At 37.1% G+C, this 27,946-nt stretch overlaps 1 protein-coding gene across 1 annotated transcript in view; it reads right to left on the reverse strand.

The window, feature by feature from the left end:
- Positions 1 to 27,946, reverse strand: part of PKHD1 (PKHD1 ciliary IPT domain containing fibrocystin/polyductin) — a 483,789-nt gene that overhangs the window by 131,777 nt on the left and 324,066 nt on the right. The window contains exons 55-59 of the mRNA XM_049653801.1: positions 11,462 to 11,616; positions 9,936 to 10,088; positions 4,674 to 5,552; positions 3,376 to 3,544; positions 1,650 to 1,807 (exon numbers count right to left, since the gene is read on the reverse strand). Of these exons, the coding sequence (XP_049509758.1) occupies positions 1,650 to 1,807; positions 3,376 to 3,544; positions 4,674 to 5,552; positions 9,936 to 10,088; positions 11,462 to 11,616 (1,514 nt within the window). The remainder of the gene's footprint in view (positions 1 to 1,649; positions 1,808 to 3,375; positions 3,545 to 4,673; positions 5,553 to 9,935; positions 10,089 to 11,461; positions 11,617 to 27,946) is intronic.

Here is a 27,946-nt window from a genome sequence, read left to right on the forward strand (position 1 = left end):
CTCTGAGGAGCTATCATTTGAACAAAAGATTGAAGCTATCATTGAACAAAAGAGCCAGCTCTGCAAAGAAATGAGAACAGGATATTTCAGGCAGAGGAAACAGCCAATGCAAAGGCAACCCCCCGGGGTAAGAATATGCTTAGCATGGTAAAGAAAGCATAAGACCACGATAAATAAAGAAGAGTGTCACAGGGACCAGATACTACAAGACTTACAGGCTTGAGGTTTGCATTTTATTTTAGGGGAATGGAAAGCAATTGGAAAGTTGAAAATATCACTCTTGCTACCTTGTGAAAAATAGTTTATGGGCTAAAAGAAATGAAGAAAAAAGACTGTTAGGAAGCTATTCTATTCCCTTGTTGGATGATGGTTTAGAAGTGAGAGGGTTTACGGGGTGCCTGGGTGGCTCAGTCGGTTGGGCGTCAGACTTCACCTCAGGTCGCTATCTCGCGGTCCGTGAGTTCGAGCCCCGCGTCGGGCTCTGGGCTGATGGCTCAGAGCCTGGAGCCTGCTTCCAATTCTGTGTCTCCCTCTCTCTTCGCCCCTCCCCCATTCATGCTCTGTCTCTCTCTGTCTCAAAAATAAATAAACGTTAAAAAAAAAAAAAGAAGTGAGAGGGTTTATATCAAAAAAAATAAAATAAATAAATAAATGCTCCTAGATTTTTTACTTAAATAATCTCATGAACGATGGTACTGAGCACTAAGGTAGGGTCATCTAGGGAAGGAGCAGATTATGGATGCGGACAGAAATCAAGAACCCACTTGGGGCATGTTGAGTCTGAAATGCTGATTGTACATCCCAATGGAGTCAGTTGGATATACCAGACCAAAGTTCAGGGCTGGAGATATAAATTGGAAGTCATCAGCAGTGAATGGCATGTCAACCTTGGATTTAGCAAGATTACGGAGAGAATAAAACAGATCTGAGAACATAATCCTGGAACATTCCTTCATTTAGAATTTAAAAAGGGGAAAGGAGACTAGAGGAGAAGTATGGAAAGAATCAACCACTGAAACAGAAAGAAAGCCAGGATAATTCTTTCGATTTATGTGCAACAGATTCCACCTGAACTCAAATGGAAACTCAGAGTCCAATTGTTTGTGGAAGTAGGACAATGATCTCTCCGGGGGGTCCAGCTATTAAAACTGATCACTAAATGGGCTCTGGTTGTATAAGAGAGCAGAAGGAATTTTGATTACAGGCCCCCCGGGGACAACCAACAGATGGAAAAAAGGAAGGACAACTGCACACCATCTACGCCACCACCCTCTCCAGAATGAGTGCCTTCAAGTCTGGATGGAAGAGAATTATTGACTCAGATGGCAGAGGAGCTGGTTCCCTGGCAGACTGTGAAACACTGAGCAGCAAGAGTGTTGCTTCAGGTCCCGGTGAGCTCACTACTGAGATGTTCTCACTTGTGCACAGAGCTGCATGTTAGAAATCTGTACCTTACACAAAGACACAAGTGATCTCATGGAGGGAATAACAATGCTGTAATGACATTGCTTAACCACTCAACATTCTTGTGATAGCAGACTCCAACTCAAAATCAGTTCCTCTCCTGTATATTTTGTTCCTGATAGACAAGCCAGCCAAACCACATGCATGCTCCCTGTACTGGAGGCATAAGTTCAGATATAACCAACCTGTGTTGAAGAAGGATCCAGTCCATTCTGCCTCCGTTTTAGGGAATATAGAAACTGGTGGTGGCAGACCTAGGGCTCTCCCATCCAGATCCTTAAAGAGATATTTTCTTGGATCTTCACAATCTGATTCAGGGCAGACCAGTATTCCTAAACTTTTCCTGTGAAGATAGACAGAAAGCAACTCTCTCATTCCATAAGCAACACAAAGAAAACATATTTGTAGTGCCGCCATGAAAAATAAATGAGGATTTTATTATTAATAATGTGTTATACATAGATGAAAAGTAAAGCTCTATAGAGAATTTTATTTCCCCGTTATATGGGCAAAAAGAAAGACATTCTTGTAACCAAATATTCCACATATCTGAATATATAATTTTGCTTCAATTGCTAATTTTTAAAAAGCAAGATATAATGAAGTGTTCTTAATTCTAATATCTACTAAATATAAAATAATAATTTCTTTATGAAACTTTGGGGACTTGCAGTATTTTAAGATTATTACTATACATTTCAATTCTATTTGTGCTATATACAAACAAGGTAAAAATAGATATTCTCATTCAACATATATCTATTGAATACCTACTACTTACGTGTTGGAGAATACAGTGGTGATAAAGATAGACATATTCCTATACTTTCAGAATTTAGAGTCACGCAGGGTATATAAACAAGTTATAGGCAATTATAGCATTGAATTATAGAGAATTTATTTGATTCCCCCTGGTCTAATAATTTTAGGTACCATTGGTAATAACATTAAATATTTATTGTATGCCAACCATGTGTCAGGTATTAATAATATAAAGAATCAGATGCTAATATCATTTAGCTTTATAACTATTTCATCCCATAAGTAAGGCATGAATGAACATAAAGAAAATTGGGCAAAGAAAAAATGATAGAATAACACAAATTGAAAACCTCATAATGTTTTGGTACCATAAAAATGGGTCAGGGATGGGCATTAAAATGAGATTACTGTTGGGCCAAACACATTAACTTTCTAATCAGGACAATTTTTCTTGATTCTTTTCTTCCAGCTAAAGGAGTTTGCCCAATATTGTAGAGGAAAGAAAGTAACCCATTCTCCCTGCTCCTAACTTTCCCACTCTCTTTTATGAGAAAAAGAATTCCTCATCTAGTTTTCAGAGAACATATGTTCAAGAACAGTAGTTACAGAAGGTCTACATGCCAAAATCTAAGCCACTTTATACAGTTCAGGGATTCCTGGCAACAGACACAGTCTCCTTCTACCTCCTAGTCCCTGTTCAAGGGTTTCCAAGCCTCCTTCAGAAAACTAGTGACACCATACTCCATGGAAGAATCAAGAATTGGGGTAAATTTTTTTCCAGTAATTTTGAAAACATCCCAAAGATGTATCTCTAATAAGGATAAACAACGAAACAATATCAATAAAACTTGGCATTCTATCACTTTTGTTCCCTCTTTTAGCTAAAAACTGTCATAAGGCTCAACCCAAACTGAAGAGAGAAATAGCCTCTATCTCTGTTGTGAGAGAGACTGAAAAATCTAACAAGAGGCATGACTGTAGGTGGGGTAAAGAATTGGGGCCATTCAATCAATCCACCTTATCTTTCCAGAAGAACATATTTCTATTCACATTGATGATTTTATTCTCTTTTTCTAAATATGGTTAAGGATTTGAGGAATTGACAAATATTTCACAAACATGGCTTATTGGAAATACTAAAACTGGTACCTGGTCTGCAAAGGAGGAAAGTAGAACTTGTTATTATCTTTGATATTTAGCATCCTGGTCCTCTCTGCTGTAATAGGATGCACGATTCCAGTGTTCTCTACATTGGGCAGGATGCAGACATCTAGGTCATCATTATAGCAACTCTTCACAAAACTAGAAAAGGTGACATCTGAAAAAAAATTTTAAGGTATCATAATATTGAATCATATAAACTATCTACCACAATATGGACTATACAACTATATATCCTTATACCAATGCAGATCTAGGAGTAAGCTTAAGCTATCCAGGGTAGTTCCAGGAGTTAACATAAATCCTGACTTAAAATATCTGTAGTTCTGGGGCACCTGGGTGGCTCAGTTGGTTAAGTGTCTGATTTTGGCTCAGGTCATGATCTCATGGTTTGTGAATTGAGTTCAAGCCTGGTGTTGGGCTCTGTGCTGACAGCTCAGGGCCTGGAGACTGCTTCAGATTCTGTGTCTCCCTCTCTCCATTCCCCTATCCTTCTCTCTCTCTCTCCCTCTCTCTCCCTCTCTCTCTCTCTCTCTGATATAAATAAACATTAAAATAAATACATAAAATAATATAAAATATCTGTAGTCCTTCAAGATGTAGACACTGTATGCAAAAGATAAGAGTATATTCCAACACATTAAAGTCTCAAGAGCAATACTTTTCATCAAACTTTTGATCAATATCCAATGAGGAATGAATACAAAAGAGACCTGATGGAAGAGTAACATCATGGGTTGTGGCCTGATTCTAATCCAGGCTGCCTACCAACTTTACTAAACCTCAGTGAGGCACAATTTCTGCATCTGTTTCATCCTTTGTATAATAGAAAAAGCAATACCTACCTAAGAGAATTGTCATATAATCAAATTAAATAATCAAATTAAGTAAAGTTCTTCAACATGAATAAAGCAGTGACTTTTTAATTTTTTTATTTGAGAGAAAGAAAAAGGGGGAGGGGCAGAGAGAGGAGGAGAGAGAATCCCAAGCAGGCTCTGTGTTGTCAGTGAAGAGCTTGACTCAGGGCCATGAGATCATGACGTGAGCTAAAATCAAGGGTTGGGTGCTTAAGAGACTGAGCCACCCAGGCGCCCCAAGCAGAGATGATTTAAGGAGCCACTCACTGTCATTATCACCAATGTGGTTATCAATAGCAAGCAGATTATCAATTGGACAAGAAGCCCTAGGCTACATTTTACCCTCTTGTTGATATAATTTCAGAATGCTATCAAAGATTCTATGCACAGATATATGAAACTACATTGCTTGTAAACCAACCATCATACCTTGAATTTTCATAATTCCTGAAATTGAATGGTCATTCCTGACTCTGTGCCAGGGCTCCTGAGGCCACTGATTTGGTTCTGAGGTGAATACAGGCCATAAAATCCCAACTCGACCTCCTCTTGGATTGGAAGGAGCTCGATCTGTTGAAGTCACATTGGCAGTGCGAGGTTTGACTCTGTCCTGAATGCAATCAAAAGAAGAGCTAGTGGCCACAATGACTGAATTCCTAAGTACAATCTGTAAATTTTCAATGTGACTCTGAGGAGCATAAGACATGTATACTGTTGCCAAAAGACCAATAGCATTATCTACCAGAGTGATGTTCTCTATCTCCACACTGTTTTCCACATGTAGCATGGCACCGTAGTCAAAGTTCTTAAAAGCTAAGAAGCCAGAGATACCGGTACAGTTGTCTAGTCCATTTTCCTTATAGAGATGAAGGCCATGGAGGCTTGAGTGGGCCACGTTGTCAGACCAACGAGCTTCAGGAGAGGAACACCTGTACCCTCGGATATGAAAGCCCAGTCTTTCTGATCCTGCCACGACATTGCCAAAGAGGTTGATGTTCTTTGCCTGGTTCACTTTGATTCCTGCCACCCAAACAGTGGACCATGATGACTGTGTCATCAGAACCAATAGGTTATTAGAGAGAGAGAAGTTCTGACCCTCCAAATCTATGCCATGGCCAACTGTGCCAAACACTATATTGTCATTTAGAATGATCCCATGGCTGGCTGCAGCACGAATGCCCCCACCACAGCTTTGGTGCAGAGTAGAAGAAATTATCCAGGATCCTTCTGATGCATTAGTAAGTTCAATGGATGAATACGATGGCGACCCAAAGTTCTGAATTTCCACATTTAAAAGTTGAAGAACACCTGAAAACAAAATGAATATTATCAGGTACTTTCTCCTTCCTACAGAAGGCAAAAGATTGGCCCATTTATGGGCATCAGGAGATGCAAATTTGTTAATGTAATAGTTTTTTCTCAACACCAGAACTATATTTCCCATGATGAGTCTCACTAACAAAATATGAATCATTAGAAATATCATAGTAATGCATGAAAGGTTTTATGTGCCATCTGAAGAGTGTGGCAATAGAATGGAAGGACAGGAAGGACAGATAGGGAAGAGAGAGAGGCTTTGGAGATGAACCCAGCCAGCCAGGCAATTCTGGGTATTTGCCTCCAGGGCTGGTCAAAGACCTGAATTACAATGAAGAGAGTGTGGATCCCAGGTTTCCTCTCGGTGACCGGTGACCGTGTGAAAAGGCTATCACCATCCCCACAAAGATATTGCGTGAAGGAATATCATGGTCAATTATATTTAAAAAATACTTTTAAATCATTTTAAAGACCCCGTAAAATCTTTTCTGTTTTTATCCTAGCCACACAACAGCCCCTGTCTCATTTTGACAATAATAAGATTCTCTATATCGTTTATGTCAGGAGAGGATAGTGAATTATTTAGTCATACTGGGAAATTTATTTGTACTAATTTAAGTGGATATTATAAAACCGCATTATGAACTACACCCACTAGGTTGATTTAAAAATATAATGGGTATTTATATGTCAATGTATATACTTTTGGTAAAATAGATTAAGAACATGATTATAGACAAAAACGAGGTGAGTTAACAACTATAACAGGTGACTCTCATATAGCCCTCTTTGGTATCAGGGACTGTTTTAAGTCATTTATCAATATTGTGTGTGTGTTTGTGTACATATGTGTGTGCATACGTGTGTGTGTATGTGTGTGTGTGTGTGTGTATAAACTCTTACCTTCACAAATTCTATGAGGTAGGTGCAATTATTATCCCCATTTCACAGATAAGGAAACTGAGGCAGAGAAGGTTTAATAAGTAACATGCTAGACTTGGACATAGGCAAATGAATTCAGGGGATATACTATTAACCAGCACACAGGCACACTAGGGGAAGTGGGAGACATGGTAGAATAAAAGGAATAGCTATTCAATGGGATTTACACAACTGGGTTATAGCTAATGTGCCAGTAATTAGTCATGTGCCCTTAGCTACCTAGGTCAAAACTTTATCCGTCACTTGGTTTCTTTTTTTTTTTTTTTAAAGGTACTGCCAAAGGTGACCTATAAAGTTATTTCTTTTATTTAAAAGAGAGAAAACTATAGTGTTTTAGTAATAATATTTAAAGCTCAAAGGTAGTCCAGACTAAACCCTCTACCTTCTACCCTCCCTTTTCACAGAGGAGAAACTAACACCCTTGCAAATCGGCTGCCTTGAAGGACCACACCATCATCTGAAGGAAAGATGAAGTGAAAGACCGTGTAGGTCTTTCTTGGTAGCCAGACACCAGCATTCCAACATATCTAAATTTCTCAAATGACAATGATTAAGGAGGCACTGGTGGATGGAACAGACATTATCACAAAATGATAAAACATCCAGAAACTACTTGTCTGGTGGTAACATTTTTTATATAGTGTCCCTCACCAGTAGCACAGAGCTGAAAGGGCTGTTGAACCTGTCTCCATATGACTATGGCCCAAAGGACACCAAATGCTAGATTCCACACATAAATAGCTTATTTTGTAGAATGGAAGGTGGTTCTAGAATTTCAGTCAAGGCAATATGTCAGTATTATTTTAATTAGTGTTTTTTTTAACATCTTATACTTGCATGGTTATAATTCACAGTTTTAAATTGCACAAAATCTTTTTACTTATATGCATTTTAACCAATGGCTGAAAGCTAATCAATAGTAAATACTTAAAATGTCTTGAGCATTTAAGTGGAGAATTCAGTAATGTTTTTTTCCTATATTTGCTTTTGGAAATAACAATTCTAAGTACAAATTGCTGGATGTTATTGGTCATAAAAAGAATGATGGGGTACCTAGGTGGTTCAGTTGGTTAAGTGTCCAATTGCGGCTCAGGTCATGCTCACACGAGTTTGTGAGTTTGAGCCCCGCGTCAGGCTCTGTGATAACAGCTCAGAGCCTGCTTCTGATTCTATGTCTCCCTGTCTCCTCTGTTTCTGCCCCTCCCCTGCTTGAGCTCTGACTCAAGCTCCCTCATTTAACTCTTGGCCTCATTTTCTACCCTATGATTGTTCAATACCCATAGCTGGCATCCTTGACCGATAACCTGCAAATTCCACCTCATCCAGGTCCTGAGTTACATTAAAGAAAAATACAAGGCTTCTTAATTTAGTGTGGGAAACTGGATTGTATTCTAGAACAGAAAAGGGACATTAGTGGAAAAACTGGTGGAATCTGAGTAACGTCTTGAATTCGGTTGATAGTAACACACCAGTGTTCACTTTTTTATTTTGACAAATGTACCAGAGATATGGCAGATATTAACAATAGGGGAGACTGTGCAAAAGGAACCCAGGAACTCTCGATACCACAGATGCAACTTTTCTATCAATCAAAAATGATTACAAAATTAAAATTTATTTAACAAGGGCTTCGAAATTCAGGCTTCAATTTGGATGTTACCTCTGCCACTTTCTAGCTGGATGACTTTTTTTACTCTTCACTTTCCTCATTCCCATTTATGGAGCACTTAATACATAACAGTTCCTATACTTATGAAGCAGCAATGAAAGACCTAACCTTATCCTCAAGTTGTTTGCAAGCTTGTGAGTTTTACAAATAAGCAGGCAATTTTATCAGTGACTCTGTTTCCTCATCTATAAAAATGTTTCACTTACAAAGCTATTAAAATTAGATGAGGGGCACCTGGGTGGCTCACTTGGTTAAGCGTCTGACTTCAGCTCATGTCATAATCACACAGCTCCTGAGTGTGAGCCTTGCATCGGGCTCTGTGCTGACAGCTCAGAGCCTGGAGCCTGCTTCAAATTCTGTGTCTCCCTCTCCCTCTGCCCCTTCCATGCTCACTCTCTGACTCTCTCTCTCTCTCAAAAATAAATAAGCACTAAAAAAATTTTGTAAAGATTAAATAAGATAAAATAGGCATGGAAACCACCCTTAATCCCAGTCTATAACACCTCTTCCCCTGGGGATGATTTAAGAAACCCTAGATCAGCGATGCCAGAGGTTCAGAACCACATCAGTCTTGGTGCTCATTCAGCACTGGCTAAACTGTCAGAATTGGTCTTCTAACTTGTTCCCGTGACCATGTTCCAGCTTGGCCTGCAGTTTCAGTGAAAGGAGGCCCTGGCTTATTTCTAGAAGACCAGGATTCAGCCTGTGTTTCAGTCTTCTAAAGCATGGTTTCTCAATCTCAACACTATTGATGTTTTGAACCAGAGAATCCTTTCTGGTGGGAGACTGTGCTTGCATTTGTCGGGTTGTAGAATGCATTGTGGGATATTTAACATCTACCTACTAGGTACCAGAAACTCCCCCATGTTGTGACAAGCAAAATGTCTCCATATATTGCCAAATGTCTTTTGAGGGGAGGCGAGGAGAGAAGTCACTTCTGTTAGAACTCGTGGAAACAGATCCTAGGAGAGAGAGTTTGTTCCACAGGCCAGGAATCCTGAACTTTTGATTTAAGGTACAAACACTGCCCTTTACCTTACTGGAGGAACAGATGTGCCAACAAGTGGTGTTTCTTTCATACTCAATATGTTTGGTAAGTAGTTAGATCCTTTATTCCAGGCCTTTTCAGAGTCTTTGTTTATATTCACATATTCAGTGACTTTCTAAGATGGAGGTACAGTGACAGCCTTTCCCAAATGTATTTGACCAAGAAACAATTATGGAATAATACCTAAGGAACACAAGTTTAAGAAAAAGGTCCTAATGAAATAATTGTGCAGCATTCAAATAGAGTTCAAGCTGCAAAGAAATGAGAAAGATTGAACTGATCCTTAAAGCAGTCTAGAATATGGAAATCATTTTTATTTAAATTTACGCTATTAATTTATAGCATGAACTGAGGCCTGCCATCAGATACAGCATGCTACTGGGAAAGAGTAATAGAAATTCAGGAAAGAGATAAAATTCAAGTGGTCATTAAATCATCTATAATTTCAAAGCAGAGGAAATTTCACATCTGCTGAAGATGTTTTCTTTGAGGTAAAAATGTGCATATGTGCTGATCGCTAGTATATTATTTTAACGTCACACTGATAATTAAGCACAGATTAGAACTGAAAATTCATAGTTCCTCAGAGCACAAAGGAGCCATCTAATTTTAACGTTTTGTTTTATAAAGGAAAATTCTCACAGCTGGAATTTCTGAGTGTCCCAGATGAATAGGCTCTAATAGGTAATGCCTAATAACTTAAAATTCCGTTTACCTGAAAATTCTTCACTGTTGGACTTTCTAAAGGACCCCACAAGTAGTCTCGCCCTGCATGATGTATCAGGCTGGATTTGTATATTTCGGGTCAAAAGTCCAACCTCTGCAGCCAAACGAATGTATCGGCCATCCTCCATGACATGGACGCTTCCTGTGGCAATAGGAATTGGGCAAGAAAAAAACTTTAAAAACCTATTTCAGAAATTGCCAGCTGGGGACCCAGAGAACCTGACAAATGAAAACACTCCTTTCCCCTCGGAAGTCCTACCAACATTAAGGATGCTTTTCCTCGGGCATTCTCCACAAATGTCAGCTGAGAAATGAAAAGCTCGTTCACATGTCTCTCTTTGGGATCAGAGTGAGAGTGTTAGAGCAAGAATTCATTTCTCCTTAATAACTGTGGGTACTGGGACAAGGAAGTCAGGGCACACCTGTCCAATTAGTGGGGTCCCTAACCTCCTTCCTTAAATTCATAGGCGTGTGACTTGAGTGTGCGGTTATACATTGTCTGTGGACCTCTTTCATGACAGTGAAGAATTCCAGACCGACTGAGGCAGTGACAGAGCTAAAGCAGCAATATATAGGAGTAAAGGGACAAAGAGCAGGAGCAGCATCCTCTTGTGATGGGTCTTAAGCTCAGCACTACCTGAAGGAGCCTCCTCAGGAACAGGAATGGAGCCCCTTTCTGGTTTGTTCCACTGCCCTCCATTTATAAGGCACCTTGCATCCTACTGGCAAAGGATACTGAATATTTCTCCCCTCTCTTCCACTTAAAAAAATCATCTTCAGAACTATGATTTAGAAATAGATTTAGACATAATCTTGTTGAATGCATGTATTTATCTCTCTCATATCAGAGACAAAAAGATATTCCCTAACCATTCTGTTTCCATGTTTTATTATTTATTAGAGTTCTTAAATTAAATGTATTTATTAGACTGAACCAGGAAACTCATGGCTATTTATCATTTATGTGCAAATATTTTAACTGTACATAGTGTATACTACTCTTCACACTTTTTTTGAGAAAAAAAAAGTGTTTGGCTGTTTATCTTTTTGTTAATACTAGTAGTAGTCAGTACATAAAGTATCTGGAAGGACACATCCTGAGCATGAAAAAAGAAGTCATTATTTACAATAACTACTGTATTCTAAGTGGTTGTGTGAGTCAGTGTGCCAAGAAGTGAACTGGAAATTCAGCTCCCATGAGGTTTATTCTGGCTAAGCCATGAAATTACCCAGTGACCTTGAACAAGATGCTTAATTTTTCTGCTTACTTCTAGATTTGCCATTAAAAATAAAAAACAAAACAAAACAAAATCCTTCACATCTAAGTGTTCTTTAAAAGTTAGGCAATAAAATTAATGAAGGAATAGAGGTAAAACCTTCTAGGACAGGTCTAGGGAGCAGCAAGGTATTATCCATCCTTCTGAATGGCCATTGGACACAGGATCCCCAGTCAGGTTGCTGTACACATTCTTCCCGGTCCATCCACTTTCCTTAACCAACAAACCAAAGCCTTACCAATGTGTCGGTGTTTGAGCCGTTCATAGATCCTAATATGGTGAGCCTTGACTTCTTTCACAGTGAGGACTTCTGCTTCGTGAGGCTCATAAGAAGAGGAGCTAAGGATGATTTTGTCATGGGGTTGCCAATCCACTGTGTCCTCAACTATAATTCTGTAATAGCATAAAAATGGTATCAAGTATACTGAGAGTGCAACACAGATCACCTACTAGTTCCAAAGAGAAAAGGAAATCCACTACAACCACCAATTCCCACCAAGGAGATTGAGTTAGAAATAATAAGCCAAGACAGAGAAAAAGGGCTTTTGTGAAAAATTTAATGCTCATGAAATCACTGGTCTGACTTATGTGTACAAGGATAGCAAAGATATTCTCCAGCCATGAAGTACATGACAAATGAATAAGAGTAAAAGTTCCAGTTTAATATACGCCAACTACACATGGTTTCTTAGAATGGATATCTTCTTCCCTGATTGGGAAACAGTTTGAATAATAAAGATATTTCTGAAAAAAACCTTTCTCAAATTTTCTGAAGAACTATTATGCCATTTTTGGACAACTTATTATCATGCATTAAGTCTCATACCTTCATGGTCAGACAGATATAATGTCTATCCTAAAGGTGTCACGTATTAGCTACATGACCTTAAGAAGTCACATAACTTTCCTGAGTTTCATATCTTCATGTGAAAAATGACAATATTGAAAGCTTCCCTCTGACATCCCAGTGCTAGTGTAGGGACTAATGGTATACATTTATTGAGTGTGCTGTGTTCTAAGCGCTGTGCTGTCTCCACAATATAAACAGTAATAGTTTGATCATTTTTGTTTGTTTGTTTTTTAACTCCCATCAGGTAAAACTTTTGTTCAGTCTTTCGCTGCCGCCTAGCTTTTCCTAGTGAATATGTCTGCTTCACAGTCATTGCCATCTTCAATGACATAAGTTTATTTTAATAACCTGACTCTTTTGTTAACATCCACATTTTATCCAGCATTGACAATAGATTCTCCTCTACCTTTCAATGTTCATCCAGGCAACGGGTCCATGAAACATCTATTGATTGAACAATTGGTATGCACCAGACTCTACAGTAGGTGATAGAGGCAAAATGCAAATAAAACATGTCATTTGTATTTTTTAATAGACTAGATTTTGACTAGTAGACATCTTTAAAGAGTTTACTGCAAGGGAGGAAAAGTACACAATTTCTATATAATATGAACAGCAAATAAATACATACATACATACATACATACATACATACATAAATTACAGGGATCATTTGTGGGCCAATGGTGAGAGTCTGCTATGAACCAAAGATTGTAACGAATTCACATCTGTGCACCTGAGGTTGGAGAGTCAGGGAGAGAGTCACAGAGGAAAATAAAAAGATTACTATCAATTGTTGCAGTTTTAATGAAAGAAATTAGTCTTATCTTTGTTCCTGATTTGTGGTGATACCTAAGTTACAGAATGTTAAAGCAACTGCTGGTTTTTAAAGGCAAAGTAACTAATGTCCAAGAGATAAGAGGCACCTGGGGTGCTCAATCAGGTAAGCGTCCAACTTCGGCCCAGGTCATGATGTCACGACTCATGAGCTCAAGCCCCACATCAGGCTCTGTGCTGACAGCCAAGAGCCTAGAGCCTGCTTCAGATTCTGTGTGTGTGTCTCTCTCTGCCCCTCCCCTGCTCACTCTCTGTCTCTGTCTCTCTCTCTCAAAAATAAACATTAAAAATATTTTTTAATTATTAAAAAAAAAATTAAGTCCGAGAGATTAAATAACAAAACTCAAGACTAGTTTGAATTAGGACAAGGGAAGACTCCTGATTAAGTCCAGGTTCTTTCCACTAAATGACATTGCCTCACCTGTCTGACTTGTAGTCCTTCCCTGGCTAAATGGTAATGAAAAGCAATACCCCCACATCTCAGAATGATATAAAGATAATCCATGAAATTATGAAAAGTCTGTGACTTATACAATGGAATACTATGGAGTCATTTAAAAGGTACATTGTTGCAGAGCATGAATTATAAGGCATTTTGTTCATGATGTACGGAGTAAAAAAATCGGAATATAGAACAATATGCCCACTTTGTTTTTCAAATAAAAATAACACACACACACACATACACACACACACACAAGACAGGAAAGATACACTCTAAAATGCTAGCCCGCCTATAGATGATGAGTTTAGTAGTGATTTTTCACTTAAATCTAAATTTTCTAATTTAACAGGTAAGAAAAAAATACTTTTTTTAAAAAGAAAATAAGGCTACGGATATAAAGTCACACCAAAGTCAATGAGCAGCACAATTGAAACTGATCCTTTCCTTCATAGTCAGTATTACCTGGATAATCTTTTTTATTATTATCTATACTGCTGAATAAAGTTCTTCAGACAATAGGTACCATAATGTTCTGAAGAGTTTCTTGTGGAAAGAATTGAAACTCATTTCTTGTGGACACAGGGAATTTTTAGGGCAGGGTCTGTGAGTTCTAAGCTCACCCCAAGACCGTCAGCCACAGTGTGGTCTCTCCACAGGACACAGCACAGCAATACATGAGATCTTTTTCCCAGAGGCCCATGAGGCAACAGGAGGGCTCACACCACTCCTACGGACTTCCAGAGAGCTCCACCCAGGTCTAAAGAGAGCCCCTGACCCTGGAGTTGGGTGGTATAAGTGTCCCTCCGCCTCTCTCTCAGGATGCCTGCTTGCAAGCCCCACCTGGTTAGGCCAGGATGTGTGTGGATGACCGCCCCAAGCCACTCAGCTCCTGCTGGGACAGACTCCATCTTTCACCCAGACAGCCCTTGCTACAGCTCTGGTACTTTCTGTACTGGGAGTAGTTGTGTGTGATGTTGGTAGGAGATAGAGCCCACCCTGCTTGCCTGTTTCAGACTATTTTTGTTTAGAAAGTAGTGCATGTTCTTTAATGTACAAAAGACAAGAGTGAATGAAACATTCTCACATTTATTTACACCATTACCTAGTTCTTCATATTAACTCTAAGTAGGTAGTAATTTAGGGATTGAAAAAGAAATAAAAACCAAAAAGTTATGTTCTACCCTGTCTATTCTACATTGTGTCTGCACTGTGTACTCACAGAGATGGCTACTTTTACTTCACCATGCAGGAATTTAATTGTATATAAAACTGAACCTCTCAGAAGCTGAGAGAGACTAGAAGCAATGGGTCCATATCCCAGTGCATTATCCTACAATTTAAACAGTGATGCAGCTACCAGCTTATAACTTTTAGGGACTACAATCAAGGCAGTGTATGATATGGTAAAGATAGATACATGTCCTTATACATTTGCCAAAACCTACAGAATGTACAACTCAAAGAGCGAACCCTAATGTAAACTAAAACAAATAAAATCTCATTCCCCAACTTCCTTAAATAAGGCTTCTGCTCCAGCCAGATGAATTTGCTCACTCTCTCAGGAAATAGCTATGTGCTTCTCACCTGTCACTTAAAATACTATTGTCCTTACCCTGCCCTTCAGCCTCATTCTTAAAAATTGAGTGAAGTTCCTTTCCCTTCAAGAAATCTTCCCATGGGAGTCGTTTCACTGAACACCCAACCCCTGCTTCTCTTCCACCACAATCTTGACACAATGGATACTGCTGCCTTGCAATTGGTTTTATACTCTTGCCTTCTGTGGCTATTCAACTCTGATACTCGAAGGTAATATTTAATGAAAATATGACTACCTAGTTATATAAACCCTATATCACATAGCAATGTTCTCAACAAAAAGAAAAAAAGACCTATTGAAGTTAGTAGCCCAAATTTTATATTAAACATATAAACGAACTTATGCTGACCTTTTCCATTAAGGCTTCTGAAACGTTTTAAGTTCATGAACATTAATCTCTCCTCTATACTCCAGAAGCCTTGGGAATCTGTATCTCATAAGGACCATACATATATGGCAAAGGAGTATGGCCCCTTCTGTTCTGTGTCCACATAGCCACAGTGGTAACTTCAAAGAAAATGGTGGTCCCAATTATCAATAACTTAGATGGTTCTGTTGGTCTGGGTGAGTATCAGTTTTCCTTAAATTCCAACATCCACACTTCCCATTGATGGTCTTCTACTATTTGGTTACCCTTCAACTAGCCCAGCTATCTGATTAATACTAATAAGAGTCCTATAGCTACAGGGGACAAGACAGACCTTTCTGTTCTGAGCAAAACACACCTAAAACAATAAATAAACAAAAATATTAAAAGAGCTGTTTGCAACATAACTGGACCCAAATGAAAAGACACAGGAAACTATGAATAATCACTGCAAAAGTCTCCCAAAAGAAAACCTTTAAAAATCTATAAACAAGATGCCAGCACAGTTTTCTTTATTTAGGCACTAACATTTTATCTAGTTTTGAGAAAATATCATATTTTTGGCCAAAAGAACATAATTACAAAAAAAAGAAAAAAATGTATAGTTTCACATTTCATTTAAAAAGTTTTTACAACCATGCATAAAGCATTCATATATAAACACCTACAACTTAAATGGGTTTGTTAACTAAACATCAGGGAGGTCTTAATGATGACAGCTGCATTTGACCACAGGCTCAATGTCCCAGATGCCAACATGTTTTCTTCCCAGGAACAGGGATAGCCATAGATAGACTTCTAACACTGAAGGCTTGCTTTTACACTTCCCTTTATTTTTTTTTTCATTTTTTTCAGTTCCAGGAAATGTACTGCAGACCCTCAGCTGGCATTAGACTATGTGAGGTATTGAAGAAATGGAATTCTGTAGCGATGCAGACATTGATGATGATAGGAAAAGCTATCAAAAATGGCAACTATTTGTCTACCTGGCTTCCTTTCTCCTTTATTCGATGAAATCCACCACGTCTTTTCTGAGATCTGCTCTCCTTAACCGCCAACCTAATTAAATGTCCTAGTGAGCGCTACTGATTATAATCCCACAAACCCTTTGCTGACAGGTGGGCAAGGGATCTAACCTGCCTTTGTTTGGGAAAGTCCATCCCTTGGGCTTCATTTTATCAGCTTTACTGAGGTATAGTTGACCAATAAAATATAAGATATTTAAAGTGCACAATGTGATGATTCGGTATATGTATACGCTGCAAAAAGATGACCCTCATCGAGTTAATGAACACATCCAACACCGCACATACTTACCTTTCTTCATGTGAGAATATTTAAGTTCTACTCTCTTAGCAAACTTCAATTATACAATACCGTGCTATCAACTACAGTTGCCTGGACTTTTGCACCGAAACTAAGGGAAGAGAAAAACTTATTCTCTCTAGTGGTAAAGCTAGGAAAAGCCTGACAGGTCTGGGTTCACTTGTACCCTACAGAATGTAGAAACCTTTTCTTCCATAGATGCAAATGAGGTTGAAATAGAGAAATTAGAGAGTTGTGGGAGGTCCTGGCACTATCTCCCGAATGGATTAGAAAGGCTACTTTTACTTATTTTTACTATTAGCACAATAACTAGCATGTCCCGAGACAAATTATGAGCCAGAAACTGGCTAAGCACTTTACATTCATCGATTCACTTATTCCTTATAATTACTCTATTAGCAAGGCAGTTTTTCCTTGTATCATAGAATAAGAACTTGAGGGTTAGAAAGAATAGTTTACTCAAAAAATGACACATTTAGCTCATTACACAATTAGAATTATTACAGTCTGCCTTCTCCCAAAGTTCATTTTTTCATTGTAGTGTACTATTTCCAACCTACGTTCCTAACTCGTGTGACTTTTCTCAGCATGGAGACAATAGCCAGTTTGAGATTAGGGCCCACCAGTTCACTGGACCAGACAGAATCATCTTTTTTTATTATTATTATTTCATTTTTAATCATTATTTATTTTTGAGAGAGACAGAGTGCAAGTGTGGAAGGGGAAGAGAGAGAGAGAAGGAGACACAGAATCCAAATCAGGCTCCAGGCTCTGAGCTGTCAGCACAGAGTTGGACACAGGGCTTGAACCCACAAACTGTGAGATCATGAACTGAGGCAAAGTCAGATGCTCAACCTACTGAACCACCCAGTTGCCCCAGAATCATCTTCTTTTGAAGGCTACATATATAATCCTAAACTCCTGCCAATAAATGAAGAAGGCCACCAAATCTGTATTCTAATATTTCTTGAACTAAATTGTTATAGAATAATAATGAAGTTTGAGTAATAAGTGAAATAAATTATGGTGGTTTTTAAAAATAAATGTAAGATTCTCATTTATTAGATGATATGACACTGAATCAAGAGGCTCAATAAATTCTGATTTCCAGAAAAGACACATCCATTCAAGGTAGCAGGCATTTATTAAAAGTTTTCTTTGTGTACTGCAGTGTACTAGAGGCCGAGCAATATAGAGACTCAATAAAAAATATTATGTTTCTGCTCCTGTAGAAGCCACTTGGAGGAAGAGGACACAGACACCTTAAGTAGCTTAGTATCAGTCACAAGGAAGCCTATTTTTATTAAAATGATAAAGCAGAAAACCACATTCCATCGCTGAGATGGTAAGAAAACAATGTGTGCTGGAAGGGAGATCAAAGGTCTTGCGGAAGATGTGGTGGATTATAAGGATAAGCAGGAAATATAAAGGTGAGAGGAGGTGCAAGAGCACTGTGGTCCCCCTTATTTTATTTATCAAGTTTTTAGGGAGTTGGGTAAAAACAGTTGTTCTTGAGAGTCCTGTGTGAAGTGGGAATATATCAGAAAGGAGAACAGGAAGTAACCAAACAATATACATCCAAAGAAAACCATCAGGAATTTGATACAGGAGACAGTAAAAAAGATAAAGTCAGGGCTGATGTCAGTAAAGAAGGCCAAGGTCCGGGGGGAAAGGTTGAGGTGGCAAATGATTTGTTATTTGATTCAGAGATATTTCCTTATAAATAACAGAGTAAATTGATGCATTACTCAAGAAACATAGGGAACAAGAGGATGAAGGGACTGGGTAATATCTATACACTTTCTTTAAAAACCAAATGAGATGGGGCGCCTGGGTGGCTCAGTAGGTTTGACTTGGGCTCAGGTCATGGTCTCACGGTTCTTGGGTTCGAGCCCCACCTCTGACAGCTCAGAGCAAAGAGCCTGCTTTGGATTCTGTCTTCCTCTCTCTCTGCCCCTCCCCTGCTCAGGCTCTGCCTTTCTCTCTCAAAAATAAATAAACATTAAAAATTTTTTTTTCAAAGCAAATGAGAAAAGGAATAAGAAAAATATGAGAACTTCTGAAGAAAGTTCCCCATAAACCTACTTTTCTCCCAGTTTCTTCTTCCTAGTGGACGAGAGCCGTCCTCATTCAGTTGCTCAGGTCAAAACTTTTACGGTAATCTTGGGACTTTACTTTTCCTTCTACCCAATCCATCAGCAAATCATGTTTCCTCTGTTCAATGCGTATTTCACCATCCCATCCTCCTCCTTCATGACCACCCTAATCTAAGCCACCAGCTTGTGTCACTTGAAAGACGGCAATGTCACTGCAGTGTCCTAACAGTCTCTCTGCTTCCACCCTTGATCCTGCAACACTCGGTTCCCCACACAGCATGAGTCAGATGCAAACATAAACTGGACCCTGTCCCCGCTCTATTCAAACTCCTGCCATGACCAGGATAAAATCTAAAACCTTTATCATAGGATTGATTAAGTAACAATTGAATTTCAAAGAATACTTGTTCACCTTTAAATGACTCACAGTACAACATCTACTTAATACTTCTAATGGGTAAAAAAAATAATTTCTTTAAATCTAAGTATAAATATAACTTCTCTTGACTGATCTGAAATCCTCAAAATCCAACATGTTCTTCATCAGCCTCCCCCAAGGTCAATTTAAGCAAGCAACTATAAAAAGTAACTTAATTTAGAGATCAATTTGTATAGTATCGTATAACAAAAGAAAATAATATTGTTTCAAATATCTTACTAAGCCTACTGCCATTGGTAGTATAAGAAATACGTATAAATTTATAAAGTTAATATGAGGGGCACTGGGGTGGCTCAGTTCATTAAGCATCCGACTTCAGCTCTAGTCTTGATCTCACAGTTCAGGGGTACAAGCCCCGCATCAGGCTCTGTACTGACAGCTCAGAGCTGGACACTGCTTCGGATTCTGTGTCTCCCTCTCTCTCTGCCCCTCCTCTGCCCATGCTCTGTCTCTATCTCTCTCTCAAAAATAAATAAACATTAAAAATATATATAAAGTTAACATGAAATTTTTCCTCTGGAGATTTAACTTTAACATTCTTCATATAATAAACCAATTATACAAAAATAAATTCAGACATGCAATTCTGTTGTCAAAAGTCCATAAAGAGGTCTGAGTAAAATCTGTCCCCATAACAATATATTAGAAAGACGTATTAAACTGACTTTTTAAAATATTTTTTTAAAGTGTATTAACTTATTTAGAGAGAGAGAGAGAGAGCCAGCAGAGGAGGAGTAGCGAAGAAGGGAGAGAGTATCCCAAGAAGGCTCTGCACTGTCAGCACAGAGCTCAACGTGGGGTTCAAATTCACCAACCCTGAGGTCATGACCTGAACTGAAACCAAGAGTCAGACGCTTAACTAACTGAGGCACTCAGGCTCCCCATAAGCTGACTTTTAAAATAAAGAAGACCAGAGGTCAATGTTTAAAGAAATGGTTTGAACAAGGTCTGTACTCCAGTTAATACTATACTAACATCACCTTGCTGGATTTTATAATGTTTAGGTTATGAAATATATCAACAGAGAATTCTGAGTGAAGGGTACATGAGAACTCTGTACTAGTTTTGCAACTTCTTGTGAGGCTTCAATTATTTTACATTTTTAAAAGGTTTAAAAAAGGAAGGCTCTCCATAAAATAACTGCACTGTGATCATTACATATCATCCATATAAACTCATTAAAAATTCATCATGACTCATACTAAGAAGTTTGGTTTTTAATATTTGTATCATACAGAACACTAGAATACAAGCAATGGAATCAGACAAACCATGTTAAAAAAATAAAAATCAGCCCCAGGAACTCCTAGCTTGGAGTTCCAAACTTATAAACTTGGAAATTTTACTTAATTTGTCTCTCCTCAGTTTTCGTATCTGTAAATGCATATAACAATACCTGACATAGCACGGAGAGGTTTAAATGAGATAATGTACATAAAATGTTTGGTAGATGCCTGACATGGAGTAAACCCACATAAGAAGAACTCAATAAATGGTAGTTATTATAGATCGTTTTCATTAATAAAATTGAGTTTCTTTCAAAATAGCCTGTAGCTGACTGTGGATTACATTTCTAACACATTCTTTAAAGAAAAATCCATTCATAATGGCTCGTGCCAAATTCCAGCTTGCTAACCTTATAATTAAAGTTTCCTGTTTATCCTTGCTTGAAATGCCTACTTCACAGATCCTTTTGGGTATCAGGCACTTCAAAGTCAACATGACCAAATCTAAACTCATAATGTTTTCCCCAAAATTTAATCCTCTTTTTGTGAATGGCCCCACCATCCATCTCTGCAGTCCAGAAACCAAGAGAGTGCCTCACATCCCACACATCTTATATTTTTTTATCTCCTGTCTCTAAATCTGCCCACTTCTCTCCATTGGTACTTCGGCTCCTGACTATAGGTTACACTCTCTCTTGCTTGCACCTCCTAAGTAGTGTCCCTAGATCCATTTTTGATGCCTGCTGTTGTCTGCATTGTACCTAAAACGATTTTTTTTTTTAGATATAGAAATGTGTTTATGAGCACTCCCTCCTATCCATACTATCCTCTTAGAAACTTACCACAGTTTTACAATGCTCTTAGAGGGTAAAAACTAAAATTCTTGATATTGCCAGTGAATATGTCCTGACCCATATCTACTCCTTGGAACACTATTGTGCTCGGCCCTTGCTCTCCAAATCAGCCAACCTAACCTTCCTCCAAGTCCCTTGTGTGGTCCATTCTTCCTCCCAATACAGAATCACCCCTTGGGCCTCTGCTTCTCAGTCATCTGTACTGACTCTTTCTCTATCATTTTCTCTTTTTCTTAAGGTTAAAACAATTTTTTTTTGAGACAGAGGAGGGAGAGGGGCAGAAGGAGAGAGAGAGAAACCCAAGAAGGCTCTGTGCTCAGTGTGGAGGATGACATGGGGATTGATCCCACGGCATCAAGACTTGAGCAAAAATCAAGAGTCAGATGTTCAACCAACTGAGCCACCCAGGTGTCCCTTTCTCTATCAACTTCTAAAGATTTAGACCAACCCCAGTCTCATTTCCAGGCTCCAATTTGCTCCTCTGCCTGTCTTCTTGATCAGTGATATCATCTACTTCCTGGAAGACTCCCATCATTTACTATAAGAGCCCTAAATTACATATCTAATTGTCTCCTTGATATCTTCAGTTCATGTCTCCCACTTGGCATGTCCCTGCCACCTTCCACCTTGGCATATCTGTTCCTCTTCTGGTCTTCCCATCTCAGTGCATGTTTTCACCATCCACCAGGTTGCTCAAAAGATCTGAAGCACTTCCCTCACCTCAACATTCAGTTCATTGGCCTGTCCAGACAGTGCTATCTCTTCTCTCCATCTCCATTGGCTCCTCCATGGTCCTCCAAGGTCAAGCTGCCATGATGCTTGGCTTCAACTGATCTCCAAACTCATAGCCCAGCTTCTGATTTTTTCCCCCACCATTCATCATATTTATAGCAGCCAGAGTGATTTTCAACACATAAGTCACATTCTATCAATTGCCTTCTAAACTCCTCAGTGATTTTCCCCTCTGACCTCTCACACCTAAACAAGATATCATGTGACTTGGCATCTACCATATCATACCACTCTCCCCTCTCCTCACTCTGGTACAGCTACAGTGATCTCTCTATACCTACTCCCCAAAGGCCACTTCAGAGACAATACTGGATGTCCCTCCTTCATTGAGTTCTCTATCCCATTCTCATCAAACAGCAGGAAGCCTCCTACCATTCAGATCTCAGCTCAAACTTTTCTTCTCCAGAAAGGTCTCCCACATCCAGTTAGTCTAAAAGGGTACCCCATACACTCCACAGTTATTCTTTATCATACCACCTGTTGCTTTCCTTACTAGCACACTTTATAATCTGCAGCTATGTTGTTTGTATTTCTGTATTAGCTTCTTTATTGTCTCTCTATGAAGATATAAACTCCCAGAGGATAGTGATCTCTCCAAATTTGGCTTTACATATATCGTACTTACAACTACACCTAATACATAGTAAGTACCCATCAGATATTTGTTGAATGACTCAGTGCTGTTTGCTCTCACTGGTGTGCTCTTTCCACACAAACCCGACCCCACTTTGCTTAATTAAAGGCCATTCATTTTTTAGTTCCCACCTCTGAAATCACTCTGCAGGAAGCCTTTCTCCAACCTCCATTACTGCCTCAGGATCCCATATTCATGTTTTCAGAATCCTATAAAGCCCTCCTTCATAGCATTTATCAGATATGTATTTTTACATTTACTTTATATTTATTTCATTAATGTCTGGGTGCAGAGTCATGTCAATTTTTACTTATTATTGTATCTCTAGGCCATAACTCAATGTTTGACATAGGGTAAGAATTCACAAAAATTATGTTGAATAAAAACAATAATATTGTTCAAAAGTAATAACTACTTTATGAAGAAATTCTGTACATAAAGAAAAGCATACCAGAGCAGGAGCTAACTATCATCTCTCCCACAGGAATCCTTGCTATGCTGTATGTCCTTCCAGACATCTCTATCCACATAGATGCACACATAAATGCTATTTTAGTTTATTTGCAAAAGTAGGCTAATATTAGCCTGAATGCCCACATATCCTCCCCTTTGTCAACATGGATTTCAATCTTCCCCTTTGGTAATGAAATATTTTTAAATAGTGCTTAATTTTGTTTTAATTAACATTTATTTCAACTCTACTAGGGAAGAACATTTTTCTATATGCTTCATAGTCAAATGTATGTCTTCTTTTGGGGCTCGTGTATTCAAACCCTTTAATGATTACTCTTCTAGTATGTTCATATTGCTTTCCTTTAATTCCTAAGTATTCTTTACATAAAAAAGTATTAGCCCTCCATCTGTACTATTATAAATTGTAAATATTTTCGGGTTTATCATCTGCCTTCACATTTTGTAATTGGCATGCAAAAATACTGATTTTCATGTTGTCAAATCTATGACTTCTTCCTGTTACAACTGTTGCATTTTTATAAGAAAGGTCTCCCCTCCTTTAATATTACATAATGCTTACTTAAACATTCTTCAAATAATTTTATGAGCTTTTACATTTAATTTTTTAATCCATCTATAATTTTTTTAAGCGAAGCACAATTTGAGAACTTAATTTTATAGTTTTCCAAAGTGTTTACCAATTACTCCAGCACAAGTCTGCAGCTAAATTGAAATGCTAATTTGTTCAAATTCTAAGTGGTAACGCATATCTGAGCCTATTGCTAGGCATTCTCCTCTGTTTTGGTGCCAACAGCAATAAGGTAATTATTCACATTAAAGGAATATATTTTTTCTAGAAATAACTGGTAATGTTGGCTATCTTTAAGTGTTTATTATTCCAAAAGACTTAGAATTATTGAATCAGATTTCAAATGAATATATTTGGCTTGTGATTAAAATTGCATTAGATTTGGGGCACCTGGGTGGCTCAGATGGTAAAGTGTCTGACTCTAGATTTCCACTCAGGACATGATCTCACGGTCTGTGAGTTTGACCCTGTGTTGGGCTCTGCTCTAACAATATGGAGTTTGCTTGAGATTCTCTCTCCCTCCCTCTCTCTCTCTCTCTCTCTCTCTCTCTCTCTCTCTGCCCCTCCACTGCTCCCACACTCTCACTCTCAAAATAAAGTTTAAAAAAAAACTTGCATTAGATTTTAAACTACTGAGTCTTTCCACTGATATTATGCACCACCATTTATTTTACTCTTTTATATCTCTTACCAGTGCTTTATAGCTTTGTTTCCATTGCTCCTGTCATTTTTCTTAAGTTTATTTCCAGATAATTTAAATTGAAATTTAAAATAGGATTTTACATTAAAATACTCAAAAGCTATTGATTTGTGCATTTACTGAATGCAACTGGTAGTTTTTCAGATTCTCTACTGTGCTAGGACAAAATATATATAATCTACAAATCTGATAATCTACAAACTGATAATTTGGATTTCTTTTAATAGTGACATCAAACACATTTTTTCCTTAACTCCATACATTGGCTAAAACTTTAATAATAATATTTAATGATTGTTACAATATACAGTAATTTTTAGTGTCAGTGTTTCCATAAAATAGAAAGTTGCTTGAAACAGATTTTTAATTATTTGTTTTATATCAGTATTTAAAGCAGTGATTCTCAACTAATGGCTAAACCACTCTATTAGGAAACATTGATTTAAAGGAATATCCTTGTAGTCTTAATTTACTGTTTATTCCAAGAATGCAAGCTGAATTTTATTAAATGTGTTTCAGTTTTGTACCAAATTGATCATGTTCTTAGTCCATATATATATGGTCCATATATATATATATATATATTTATATATATATATATACATATATATGGACCATATATATCTATATATATATATGGCTTCAATAAATTAAACCAAAGAATTATTTCATTTTAAACCATCCTTCTTTACTTGAATAAATTACAATCATGATTTTTCTTTTTTTCCCTAACAAACTGTTGGATTTCATTTGTTGCTGTTTTATTTAGGATTTTGTCATTTTTTTTACACTTAAATATTGCTCCAGTTTTCTTTCTTTTTTTTTTTTAGTTATCTTTACAGCTGTTTTAAAAATTATTTTACACTTCCTTTCTAATTGAAAAACTTCCATATTTTCCTATTCTATGGAATAGATCATACAACATAAAAAGTGTCTGATATTTTAATGATTCAAAGAATATGCCATAAATTTATTTCAGCCAAATGTATTCTTGGGAACAAATCTTTGGTAACTTCATGTCTTTAGCTTTTGTTTCAGTTATATTCTTCTGTAACCAATTATGATAATTTATATTCATACATATAACTCATATTTTTAAATTTCAGAATGGCACTCTATAATATACACATTTTTGTATTACAATTCTAATCTCTTTGGCATCTGTTATACTTGAATTATCATTTCAGATTTTACATATTGTTTTCTTTGTATAATTAAGGTTGTTAAGGATTAAATCATTATCTCTAAAAAAAAAAAATTCAAGTCTACTAATTTCCTACTTTCTAATTCACCAATTTCTGCCTTTATCTTGCACCAATTAATTTCACTAGACTTACTGGTTATTTTGTTTATGGTTTCTCATATTGACAGCTTAATTTTTTTGTACTTTACTATTCAAAATGAAAGTATTTAATGTGATGGCATGTTGACCATGTCTCATGAAATACTGTCATTATTGTTATTTCCTTAGCAATCTGCTGCAGAAATTTTCATATCTTTCATACAAAAGTTATTTAGAAGGTTTATTCTTTCTTTTCTGCTTTTTTATCTTGCAAGAGATTAAGATTGTTGGTTAAGATGTTTTCAACTTCATATTTATTTTATTGTGATCATATTCAACATCATTTTGGTTTACTAAAATTTATTAGGTTTATATTTATATTCTGAGATAAATTATATTTATATTCCTTGTATATATATATTGCCTTTATTATATTACTCAAATTTCTTCATGCTTTCTGTATAATTTTTAACCTAGTTTAAAAGTTAAAAACTCAAAGAGGTAAGTAAATGTCTTTCATTACCATCATTTTTCTATCAAGTTCATTTTTTTTTTTTTTTTGAGATCTACTTTATAGATTTCTATATTATGTTATCTGGTATAAGATATAGGGTTTTTTTTTATATTCATTTATTTATTGCTGACAGACAGAGAGCACAAGCAGGGGATGGGCAGATAGAGAGGGAGACACAGAATCCAAAGCAGGCTCCAGCTCTGAGCTGTCAGCACACAGCCAAAGGCGGGGCTCGAACCCACAAACTGTGAGATCAAGACCTGAGCTGAAGTTGGATGCTTAACTGACTGAACCACCCAAGTGCCCCTGGTATAAAACTTTCTTGACTATTGGGATCTCCCTAGAGAATGAGGTCTTATTATTAATGTAAAATGTATTTATTTTATACATTTTATTTTTTCTTTTCTTATAATTTTAGTCTTTTTGTTTTTATTTCAATGATTCATTTTATTCAGTGAATTTTGGATATTTAATTAAATATTTAATTAAAATATTTTTTCTACAGTGGTTTTGTTTTCCTCCAGTAAAAAAAAAGGTTGTGATTACATGTTGATATATTATCTAATTTTTTCCTACATAGGGTCATTTTTAAGAATCATATTTTCTTTTTATAACTGGAAGATTTATTCTTTCTTACTTCCATTGTCTTTTTACAACTTCTTTATTGTTCTAATTCTCTTACTATTTAATTTTATTGTGTTTTTGTGTTTTACTATTTATTTTATGGTTTCTTTCATTCTCTTATCTGTCTGGTGATTTGGAAGGTATATATCCTGTTTTAAACAACAAATTGACTCATATTTAATTCATCTGGCACTCATACCCCATTGCCAGTTTTCTATGGCCGTACTCCCAGGTAGTGAACCTAGAGTTTTATCTGAGAATTATGACCTGTGATGATTAGTTTATGTGTCAATGTGGTCAGGCTATAGTACCCAGTTATTCTATCAAACACTAACGTAGGTGTTGCTTCAAAAGTGTTCTGTAAATATGGCTAACATCTACAATGAACTGACTTTAAGTAAAGATCACCCTCAATAATGTGGATGGGCCTCATCAATCAGTTGGAAGGCCTTAAAAGCAAAACTGAAGTTTCCATGAGGAAGAGGAAATTATGCCTCAAGACAAAGCTCAAGAGTTTGCAGCCTATCAACCTGCCAACATTATTTTGAACTTACCAGTACTCATAAGCATGTGAGCCAATTTGTTCAAATACATCTCTTTATATATACTATTATATATGCTAATATATATACATACATATATATACATATATGTATTCTACATATACACACACATAACCTATGTGTTATACGTATTTATATAAACAGAACCCTAATACATTAACTTTGCAAATTTTATGTAGTTTCTTTTATAAGAACAATTAGACTTTGTCTTATTTTAATAACCATATTTACAGTATGATATTTAATTTATTTCAATGCTTACCATTAAAATATATTTTATATACCTTTACAGTATTCCTGAATTGTATTTTTATTTGTGAACTTTAAATCAGTTTAATCTTTTTATTAGAAAACTTTTTGAGGGACACCTGGGTGGCTCAGTTGCTTGCAAGCATCTGACTCCTGATTTGGGCTCAGATAGTGATCCCAGAGTTGTGGGATCAAACCCCATGTCAGGCTCTTGTGCTGAGCATGGAGCCTGCTTAAAATTCTCTCTCTCTCTCTCTCTCTCTCTCTCTCTCTCTCTCTCTCTCTC

Source organism: Panthera uncia (genome assembly GCF_023721935.1).
Source record: "Panthera uncia isolate 11264 chromosome B2 unlocalized genomic scaffold, Puncia_PCG_1.0 HiC_scaffold_24, whole genome shotgun sequence".
Taxonomy (NCBI): domain Eukaryota; kingdom Metazoa; phylum Chordata; class Mammalia; order Carnivora; family Felidae; genus Panthera; species Panthera uncia.